This window comes from Muntiacus reevesi, chromosome 20, assembly GCF_963930625.1.
Source record: "Muntiacus reevesi chromosome 20, mMunRee1.1, whole genome shotgun sequence".
NCBI classification, from domain to species: domain Eukaryota; kingdom Metazoa; phylum Chordata; class Mammalia; order Artiodactyla; family Cervidae; genus Muntiacus; species Muntiacus reevesi.
The window spans coordinates 29,453,798-29,465,192 of NC_089268.1; the positions used below are offsets into that span (position 1 = coordinate 29,453,798).

At 45.7% G+C, this 11,395-nt stretch overlaps 1 protein-coding gene across 7 annotated transcripts in view; it reads left to right on the forward strand.

Annotated features, from left to right (window-relative positions):
* Positions 1 to 11,109, forward strand: part of LOC136151837 (BOLA class I histocompatibility antigen, alpha chain BL3-7-like) — a 39,212-nt gene extending 28,103 nt beyond the window's left edge. For 2 of the 7 annotated variants that reach the window (XM_065913268.1, XM_065913270.1), the window contains exons 3-7: positions 1,732 to 2,007; positions 2,818 to 3,093; positions 3,210 to 3,314; positions 3,715 to 3,765; positions 7,704 to 11,108. In XM_065913268.1, coding sequence (XP_065769340.1) covers positions 1,732 to 2,007; positions 2,818 to 3,093; positions 3,210 to 3,314; positions 3,715 to 3,765; positions 7,704 to 7,750 — 755 coding nt within the window. In that variant the 3' untranslated portion in view covers positions 7,751 to 11,108. Of the gene's footprint in view, positions 1 to 1,731; positions 2,008 to 2,817; positions 3,094 to 3,209; positions 3,315 to 3,714; positions 3,766 to 7,703 lie in introns of all 7 variants that reach the window. The other 5 variants (XR_010660093.1, XR_010660094.1, XR_010660092.1 and 2 more) reach the window with 5 other exon arrangements.
* Positions 11,110 to 11,395: the final 286 nt, after the last annotated feature.

The window sequence follows — 11,395 nt, forward strand, 5'->3', positions numbered from 1 at the left end:
TAATTAAACAGTTTTATTGGGTCATGGATATATGCTGAACATCTTTTGAGTGCTAGAAATGGGGATCCAGAAAAGTATAAACTGATGTTTGTCTTCAAAGAGCTTATAATTCATATGGGAAGGTACTCACACTTCTGTGAAAAGTTTATTGACCCTTCACTGCATACCCAGAGATGTCAAAGACAGGAACCTCCTTAAATGCCATAGTTACTGAGATTCATAGATGAGATACCCCAGTGGTCAGAGTTTCATGAATGAGGCAGAACTTTATATAGAACCTGTTGGATGTGTATTACTTAGGTCAATGAAGAACATAAAAGATGTTCCAAGCAGTAGGAAATTAGGGTGGAGCAAGGCGTGGGGTAGGATTTGTCTTTGTGAGCTCGGGGGATGGATTGAAATTTAATCATTTCTAGTTAATTGCTCTTGAGAGTTTAGGTCTGTTGAAACAAGTTTATAAAGGGCCTTGAAGCCCAATCAAGGCATAAGTCAGTGAAAAGTATAATTCAAGCTGAATACTGAGGCTGCTCAGCTTTTACCAGTTGATCCTTCTAGGGACATGAATTCAACAAAGGTTTATCCAATGGTTACTTTACAGGCACTGCTGTAGACCCTGCCTTTCAAGGGCTCACAGTATAAGAAGAGAGTGATGGTATACAATAAAATTAGAGTATACAAGTGTTAGACTAGGAACTTGAGCTGGGAATCTGTGGAAACCCAGAAGCGCGTGTGTTGAATCCAGGCTGCAATGATCTCAGATTTATTCATATTTGACTTTGAAATTCATTTGAGAAATTTTTCAGCAGTTTGGGCTTGTTGATGCTATTTGCTTTCTCTAGTGTCTTGTGTTGTTGTCCTTTAGTCGCTAAGTTGGATTGCTAAAGAGTCGGACACAGCTTAGGGACTAAACAGCAAGTGACCTGACTTAGTGATTAAACAACAACAGTATGAATATTAGTCTGCCTGGCCTACCATGACAAAATACCACAGGCTGCATGATCTAAGCACCAGAAATTTATCTTCTGACTGTTCGAGAGACTGGAAAGTCCAAGGTCAAGGTTCAGCAGGGTTCTCTGTGGTGAGGGCTCACTTCCTGGCTTGCATTTGGCCACATTCTCTCTTTCCTTGGTGTGTGCCCATGGAGTGAGGGAGAGACCTCCTTAACTCCTCTTGTCCCTGTTGGATTAGGGCGCTACTCTCGTGACCTCATTTAAACTGAATTACTTCCTAGAATCTCCGAATACAGTTAAATCAAGGGTTAGGGGTTCAACATATGAATATTGGAGGGATAAAATTTGGTCCATAGCTCTCAAGGAAAACTACTCAGGACACTGTGCCCTCCTGTGTTAATACTGTGAAGTGTGGTCCTGTTTTCAGGAACTTGAGCTTAGAATCTGAGGCTGTTAGCCTAAAAGAGACCTGTTAGGTCATAATCTAACCCTCCATTTATACGAGATAAACACAGAATGAATAACTTGCCCAGATGACACAGTTCATGGCAGAGTTCAAATCTGTAACTCCCAATCCATGGCCTTTTCCATACCTCCTGGAAGCAACCATAGACCATTCCTCACAGCAGAACTGACTGTAAGTAAAAGAGATCGTTATTAGGGCAAAACTAGTTTGTCTATATGGGAAGGTGTGGGGCGGCTGGCACCATGGGTGGAAGGCCTCGGGGGCAGACAGTGCCTGACTGACACTGCCTGATACCACTGTCCTGGGGCTGGGCAGGTCCCCACACCCTCCAGTTCACCTACGGCTGTGAGCTCCTGGAGGACGGCAGGACCACGTGGCACTGGCAGTATGGCTGTGACGGCGAGGACTACCTGAGCTTGCATATGGACCCTCTGCAGTACACAGCAGCCACGTTCATTGCTCAATACACCAAACAAAAATGGGAGGCCGGTGGGAACTACGTAGAGAGAGACAAGAACTACTTGGAGAAGGAGTGTATCCTGTGGTTGAGGAGATACTTGACGTTTGGAGGGGAGACCTTGAACCGCACTGGTAATGACTTCACACAGCCCACCCACTCAGCCCTTCCTGCATCCCCAGCTTGGGCCATTTTCTCTGCAGAGTGTAGGTGAGGGTGTCTCTTCCAGAACTGACTCAGCACAGGGGTGTGAGATATTTAGTGTGGGATGGCTGGGGCCAGTGTGCTAATGATGACTTCCCTACAAGTCACAGATGTGGAGTGGGGGGGACTTCCTATTTTGAGTCTCCTGGGCAGTGCCATCTGACCCACCCATTCTTTATTTTTCATTTTTTAAAAATTTATTTTGCTGAAGTATAGTTGATTCACAGTGTTGGATTTTTGGTTTTGATTTTCTTTTGACCACACCTCACAGTATGTGGAATCTTACTTCCCTGACCAGGAATTGAACCCCAAACCCCTGCAGTGGGAGCATGGAGTCTTAACCACTGGACCACCAGGGAAGTCACCTGAGCCACTCATTTTTATTAGTGCCAGGGAAACTACAGAGCTGCTTCACAGAATCTTGGAGATTTTTCTTCCTTATGGCACTTTCCCACTAGATACACACCTGTATCTAGCAAACATTGACCAAAGACTTGATAAAAGAGTCAAGCAGCTTTGAAGGGGCTCTTATTCTGGAGGAGAACGTTAGACTGAGTTCCCACACCCTTGTCTTGAAGCTGGTTCAGCTTACTGTGGGTCCCTCTACCCTTAGATAGAGGAAGTTCCCTTTCTCCCACTGGTTGGCAGATGAGCCATCAGGAGTTGTGGTGGGTTGGTCTTTGGAGTCGATGCTACTCAGCAAACCCTTGCCTGAGCCCTCCCTGCTTTGTGTACCACAGAGCCCCCCAAAACATACATTACTCACCACCGCATCTCTGAACGTGAGGTCACCCTGAGATGCTGGGCCCTGGGCTTCTACCCTGCGGAGATCTCACTGACCTGGCAGCGCAATGGGGAGGACCAGACCCAGGACATGGAGCTTGTGGAGACCAGGCCTTCAGGAGACGGAACCTTTCAGAAGTGGGCAGCCCTGGTGGTGCCTTCTGGAGAGGAGCAGAAATACACGTGTCATGTGCAGCACATGGGGCTTCAGGAGCCCCTCACCCTGAGATGGGGTAAGGAGGGGGATGGGTGGTCAATCTTATTATCAGGTAATCAGGAGCCTTCAGGAGAACTTCAGCAAGGTTAGGATTCATGACTGAGGTCAGGGCCCCTTTCCTTTCTTCCACAGAACCTCTGAAGATCTCCGTTCCCATCAAAGGCATCACTGTTGGCCTGGTTCTCCTCATGGTGGCTGTGGTGGCTGGAGCTGTGATCTGCAGGAAGAAGCGCTCAGGTAGGGAAGGGATGGAGTGATCTGAGTTTTCTTGTCTCACTGGAGGTTTCAAGCCCAGGTAGAAGTTTGCCTGCCTCGTTACTGGAAAGTAACCTCCACACACATGTGCTTGGTAGGTCTGGAGCTTTTTGCTTGCACTTGTTCTTTGTAAGGCACATGTGAAAATGGAGACCAGTATCAACATGATGAATCTGGTGATGGGGACACTGAAGGTTAGGGAAGGTCACTGTGAGGACAGGCCTCTGGGCAGGTGGTTGGTTCAGGCCCTGCACACCGACTTTCTTCATGGTTTTGGTCCTGCCCTGGGTTTTCAGTCACAGTTCTGGAAACTTCCCTGGGGTCTGGGACTAGGTGGTTTCTTTAGGGGCTCATGACCTGTCTTCTGCCTGACTTCTCACAGGATATTATCACTCTCCAAGTTGGAAAAATAGAATCTACTCTCAGACTGCAAGTAAGTACCAAGCACAGGTAGGGTCTGATGGCAAACCCTGAGATCCTTGGAATAGTGCACATGGGAGCCGATGGGGGAGCTCACCCACGCCATGATTCCTTCTTTAACCCCATCTCTGGACTCCCGCCAGGTTCTGGATTGTTCTCCCCCAGGCAACAACAGTGCTCTGGGCTCTGATGCTCTCACTGATCCTAAAAGTGAGACTCTTAAGGGACCCCCAATGGGAGAGAACTTGGGGGCAGAGGGGACACACTGGGTGATGGAGATTCTTTGATGAGACATTTTGAGCATATGGGGGGGGGGCTATTGAGAATGACCACTTATGATGATTGACCTGAATTTGTTCATGATTATTTTCTCTCACAGTCTAAGAGAATGGCTTTGTCTGGAACTGAGTGATATAAAGTTTGTTTATGCCCCCACCCTCCTCCTTTGTGATGAGGTGGGACTGGCAATCTCCATCCTTGTCTTAACTCCATGTTAACACTGAATTACAACTTCTTACTCCTTATTGAAAATAGGAATCTGGATATGAATTCATTTTTTCTATTTATTTATTTATTCTTGGCCCTGAGTCTTTGTTGCTGCCACTGGCTTTCTCTAGTTGTGGTGCATGGGCTTCTCATTACAATGGCTTCTGTTCAGTAGTAGTGGCTCACAGACTTAATTGCTCCATGGCATGTGGAATCTTCCCGGGGCAGGGATCGAACCTGTGTCTCCTGCATTGGCAGGCGGATTCTTAAACACTGGACCACCAGGGGAGTCCTGAATTTGTTTTTTCTGATTCTTGTCATGAGGTGGGGCTGGTGGGTTAATTAAAGGCTAGGAAGATTCTTAAATTTTGCGAGAAATGAATGAAAGTGCTGAGAACCTTTTAAAATCTGTGTGTTTGCTATGCTGACTCTGTTGCAGGTGGGGCAGGAGAAGGCTGTGAGGAGCTGAGTGTGGACGGGGCCTGGGCCCAGTCAGAGCATCATGGGCTTTGATATGGTCGCTGCTGTTCTCATCTTCTCAACTCCTTTGTCCTTGTCTCTTCAGTAGAACCTTGTCTCACCAAGACCTGTGATCACAAGGACTGAGCCATCACCTGAACCTTGTCTTGTCTTCTGGACTGTGGCCAGTGAGGACCTTATGTGGCCGGGCCAACCAGGGCTCAGGACTGGGTCTGGTCCTCAGTCCTCGTCTTTTAGGTGTTGATTTCTTTTTTCTTTATTTCTATAGAGAATTACTCCTCTTCTTGTTCTTGCATCTGAATTCTAGTCTTAATTTCCTCTAGGTGTCCCCCATCTCTACAGGAGCAGGAGTAGTTTTTGCCTGTTATTGTCCCCACAAGGCTCAGGAGGCCCCTGCTCACTGTAGTGCCTTTGGTCTACAGAAATGACTCATCCAGCTCTTACCCTCCTTCCAAGACTGTGTTCTGTGCTCTTAGCTCTAGAAGTGCTAGTGCTGGCTCAAATCCAGACTCAGATTTATAAAGCTGAGTCTAATTTAGATTTGCAGTGGTTTGGGAAATAGGACCCATAGGTCAGGGACCATTGCTTTCTTGAGTGGGACATGAATTTGTGTGCTGTGGTGTGCAGGAGGGTTGCTGTCGGAGGAAGGAGCTGGGGGAGGGAGGGAGAGCAGCGCTTGTGAGAAAAGCAAGGCAGCGTTGACACCAGTCAGAGTGAACATTGTGCTGTAGTTGCCGCAAGACAGCATGTGGCCTTAGGCTACATTAATAAAGACACTGCCTTTAGAATATGGACTTCCCTGGCGACTCAGATGGTAAAGAGTCTGCCCACAATGCAGGAGACCCGGGTTTGATCCCTGGGTCACGAAGATCCCTTGGAGAAGGAAATGGCAACCCACTCCAGTCTTCTTGCCTGGAAAATCCCATGGACAGGGGAGCCTGGTGGGCTACAGTCCATAAGGTTGCACAGAGTCCAACAGAATACAGAGGTGCTGTCCACTTATCATTCATTCACCTGATCTATGTGTTGTGTCAGATACATCACACATTATTTTTGTATCTAAGAAATTTCAGAAAACCAAAGTCAGGCAAAGTTATTGGCCTGTGGAGCTTGTTCTAGTGAGAAGGGGCAGAGTGTGCATTATCAGCCTAGCAAGTGAGGGAGTGTTTCCCTTAGAGGTTGGTAAGTGATCTGAGGAAGGTGACCCAGAGTATGAGTGTATGGGGACAGGGAAGGTGGCTGTGTTACTAGGGTGGTCAGTGGGCCTCATTGAGAAGCTGACCTATGAGTAAAGATGTGAAGGACATGAGGGAATGCCCACAAGGATGTCTGGGAGGCATTCTTTCCAGGCAGAGGAGCTTCAGTGCAAATGCACAAGGGCAGGAGAGCGTCTGTGTTCAAGGAAGAGTGAAGAGGAGGCAGGTGTGGCTGGTGGAGCGAAGAATTCAGATGAGGTCTCATGTGCGCCCAGATCATGTGGGCTTTGAGAATATTAGATTGACTTTTCTCCAAGGAAGACAGTAGCGCTCCAAGACAGTTTTGGGAGAAGAGGGCCCTGGTATGACTTCTTTTTAGAAACATCAGTCTGGCTTCTGTGCTGAGGACAGAGCTAAGAAGTGAAGGGTGAACAAGGCAGTAGTGGAGACTGTAGACATAGTGCAGTGTCCTGGCTGGAGATGTTGGTGCTTGTCTCACGTGTGGGCAGGGAAAATATTGCAGAGTGACTAGAACTGGATCTATCTAAAGATGGACTTTACAGCATTTCCTAATGGATTAAGTCTGAGTTGTGAGAAAGAGGATACCCAGACTTTCAGACTATGCAAGTGGCTCAGTGGTAAAGAATCCGCCTGCCAATGCAGGAGACCCAAGAGTCGTGGGTTCGATCCCTGGTTCTGGAAGATTCCCTGGAGAAGGAAATGGCAACCCACTCCAGTATTCTTGCCTGGAAAATCCCATGGATAGAGAAGCCTGGTGGGTTATAGTCCATGGGGGTCACAAAAGAGTTGGACACGACTTAGCAACTAAACAACAAAAAAATATGGGTATTCAGTTGAGGAAATGCTGAATTTGGATGCCTATTAGAAATTCAAGTTAGGTTGTCAGTTGGGACACATGTTTGGAATTTAGGAGAGATGTTTTGGGTGGAGAAATAGATTTTGGAAGTGACATCATATAAATGCTGTTTATAAGCTGAGGACTGCTGAGAGTGATTAGAGGAGGAAGGAACAAGGGCTGAACCCTGGACCTCACAGCACTATACAGTCTGATCGGATCACACACCTGAGCAGACTGCACGATTCTGACACAGGTCTAGACAGCACAGAGACCAGTTAGTCCCCGACTTCCCTGTGCATGAGAATTCCCCGGACATCTCATTAAGTCCCAGCGGTCCAAAGTAGAATGTAAGAATCCGAACTTATAACAAGGTTGGTGCTGATGCTGCTCATCTTCAGAGCACACATTTAGTAGCAAGAACGTAGAGCAGGATTCCCACATGGCTGTTCATCAGCCTCACCTGTAGGCTTGTTGAATAAGCAAGTCTTGGGCTCTGTGCTCAGCTTTCTGAGATGGTGGGTCTAGGGAGAGGCTTGAGTATTTTGCAGCAGTACCTATAAGCAGTCTTAGGTCTTAGCCAGGTTGTGGATGACTGCCAAGGGTCAGTGATCAGAGCACTCAGGTTGGGGAAGCGTCTTAAATCCACAATTAAATGTTTTTTCCTGGGAAGAAAAAAACAAGACATCTGCTGGGACATTTATGTTGTTTGCCCTACCCTGGGATATATAGCCAGGTGGAAAACTGAGGAAATGGTTATCAGCTCAGCATAAAGAACATCTCTGAATGCTTATTCTCTGAAACTATTCCCTGCATTGATTTCTCACTAACATCTTGGTGCAATCAATGCATTCCAAGTTTTTCTGATTTAAACATGTATATGTGTGTGTGTGTGTGTACATATGCTTACATACTTGGCTCATTTTATTTCAGGGACTGAGTCAGCACATTCAGGAACAGAATTCGTGATGTCATTCTAAACTGAATTACATACAGGAACCACTGCTCTGTTGCTGGGCACAGTTGCCTTTTTTACGACGACACCCCTGATGCTGGACACTCAACTATGTGGCTAGAACTGCTATCACTATTGCTCTTGGCAACTGAATGTCACTACTGCCACTCACCACCTTTGCCAAAAGCCTTGAGCACACACCCAGCAAATATGTGTCATTATGTCCTGAGTCACAACTCTGCATGTGTCATGTGACTAAGAGTTCCTCATCTTTCCCAGCTGTATATTTGGGGAACTGAGTTTTCCTCTCTCTCATGGAAGGATGTAGTCTGTCTTTCAAGACTCTTTCATGTTGCAGCTGATATCACAGAAATACAAAGGAGTATTAAAGACGACTATGAATGATTATACAGCAAACAAACTGGAGGAACTAGAAGAAGTGGATGAACACAACCTACCAAAACAGAATCATGAAGAAACAGAGTAGCTGAACAGGTCAATAACAGGTAAGAAGACTGAATCAATAATCAAAAACCTCCCAGCGCATGGGAAAGCTCGACAGCTTCATATAAATCAATGAAATTAGAGCATTCTCTCACAACATATGCAAAAATAAGTTTAAAATGGTTTAAAGAACTAAGTGCAATACTTGACACCATACGTCTCTTAGAAGAGACTATAAGCAAAACATGCTGCTGCTAAGTCACTTCAGTCGTGACCAACTCTGTGTGACCCCATAGATGGCAACCCACCAGGCTCTGCCATCCCTGGGATTCGCCAGGCAAGAACACTGGAGTGGGTTGCCATTTCCTTCTCCAAAGCATGAAAGTGAAAAGTGAAAGTGAAGTCACTCAGTCATGTCCGACTCTTCGAGACCCCATGGACTGCAGCCTACCAGGCTCCTCTGTCCATGGGATTTTCCAGGCAAGAGTACTGGAGTGGGGTGCCATTGCCTTCTCCGATAAGCAAAACATACTTGGACATAAATCATAGCAGTATTTTCTTAGATTAATCTGTTCAGTTCAGTCACTCAGTTGTGTCTGACTCTTTGCGACCCCATGAACCACAGCATACCAGGCCTCCCTGTCCATCACCAACTCTGGAGTTTACTCAAACTCATGTCCATTGAGTCAGTGACGCCAGGGAGGCCTGGTGTGCTGTGGTTCATGGGGTCACAAAGAGTCAGACAACTAGTCTTTTCAAACGAGTCAGCTCTTTGAATCAGGTGGCCAAAGGATTGAGAGTTTCAGCTTCAGCATCACTCCTTCCAATGAACATCCAGGACTGATCTCCTTTAGGATGGACTGGTTGGATCTCCTTGCAGTCCAAGGGACTCTCAAGAGTCTTCTCCAACACCACAGTTCAAAAGCATCAATTCTTCAGCGCTCAGTTTTTTTTATAGTCCAGCTCTCACATCCATACATGACTACTGGAAAAACCATAGCCTTGACTAGATGGACCTATGTTGGCAAAGTAATGTCTCTGCTTTTTAATATGCAGGTTGTTCATAGCTTTACTTCCAAGGAATAAGCGTCTTTTAATTTCATGGCTGCAGCCACCATCTGCAGTGATTTTGGAGCCCCAAAAATAAAGTCTGACACTGTTTCACTGTTTCCTCATCTATTTGCCATGAAGTAATAGGACCAGATGCCATGATCTTAGTTTTCTGAATGTTGAGCTCTAACACAACTTCTTCACTCTCCTCTTTTACTTTATCAAGAGGCTCTTCAGTTCTTCTTTGCTTTCTGCCATAAGGGTGGTGTCGTCTGCATATCTGAGGTTATTGATATTTCTCCTGGCAATCTTGTTTCCAGCTTCTGCTTCTTCCAGCACAGCATTTCTCATGATATACTCTGCATATAAGTTAAATAAGCAGGGTGACAATATACAGCCTTGATGTACTCCTTTTCCTACTTGGTACCAGTCTGTTGTTCCATGTCCAATTCTAGCTGTTGCTTCCTGACCTGCATACAGGTTTCTCAAGAGGCAGGTCAGGTGGTCTGGTATTCCCGTCTCTTTCAGAATTTTCCACGGTTTATTGTGATCCACACAGTCAAAGGCTTTGGCATAGTAAATAAAGCAGAAATAGATGTTTTTCTGGAACTCTCTTGCTTTTTCGATGATCCAGCAGATGTTGGCAATTTGATCTCTGGTTCCTCTGCCTTTTCTAAAACCAGCTTGAACATCTGGAAGTTCTCGGTTCACGTATTGCTGAAGCCTGGCTTGGAGAATTTTGCGCATTACTTTACTAGCATGTGATGAGTGCAATTGTGTGGGACCTAATCAAACTTAAAAGCTTTTGGATAACAAAGGAAACCATCAATGAAATGAAAAAGATAGCCTGCAGAATGGGAGAAAATATCTGCAAAGGATATGATTGACAAGAAGTTAGTATACAAAATATACAAACAACTCATACAACTCAGTATCATAAAACAAATTCCCAACTGAAAAATAAGCAGAAGACATTTCTCCAAAGAAGACATACAGGCTTCCCTGGTTGTCCAGCAGTCAAGAATCTGCCTTGCAACATGGGGGCCGCCTGTTTGATCTCCGGTCCAAGAAGATCCCACATGCCATGGAGCAACTAAGCTGGTGTGCTGCAACTACTGAACCCACACATCCTGGAGCCTGTGCTCCACAAGAGGAGCCACTGCAATGAGAAGCCGAAGCACCGCAGCTAGAGAGTAGCCCTGATTACACAACAAACAACTCAGTTTAAACTCTGTGAAAGTGAAGTCGCTCAGTCATGTCTGACTCTTTGCAACCCCATGGACCCTCTGTAGCCCACCAGGTTCCTCTGTCCACGGGATATGCCAGGCAAGAATACTGGAGTGTGTTGCCATTTCCTTCTCCAGGAGATCTTCCCGACCCAGGGATTGAACCTCGGTCTCCGGCATTGTAGGCAGATGCCTTACCGTCTGAGCCATCAGGGAAGTCACTCTGTACTAGGGATTATATAACAATAACTATCCTGCTTGAGGACAGCTTCCTTCCTGAAAACCTTCTGACTAATCCTGATGTCTTAGAATGTATATTATGGGAGTGGGTCTGGTAGGATCTTGCTATTGTTAAGTTCTAATCCTGTTATCCTAAAATGTAAGTTGTAGGAGTGGGTCTGGTAAAATTTTTACAAGCTTGAGACATTCTTTTGATTTATTGTAATAACTAATTTTAAAAGTATATATTCTTTTTAATGGCTGAGTAATATTCCATGGTGTATATGTACCACAGCTTCCTTATCCATTCGTCTGCTGATGGGCATCTAGGTTGCTTCCATGTCCTGGCTATTATAAACAGTGCTGTGATGAACATTGGGGGAGGGAGGTGGGAGGGGGGTTCAGGATGGGGAACACATGTAAATCCATGGCTGATTCACATCAATGTATGGCAAAAACCACTCCAATATTGTAAAGTAATTGGCCCCCAACTAATAAAAATAAACGAAAAAAAAAAAGTAAGCCAACAGTTGTTGTTGAGTCAAAAAAAAAAAAAGGTATATAATTCCCTTGCTAACACTAGTGACGGGGGCACTCTCTGCCCGGCTTCTGACATCTGTGTCAGAAGCTTTCTCTGCCCCTTTTCACTGTAATCAAACTTCTGCCACACAAGAGCCCTGAGTGGTCAAGCTTGGTCTCTGGTCCCAAAGTTAAATCTTCGGAGATCACGA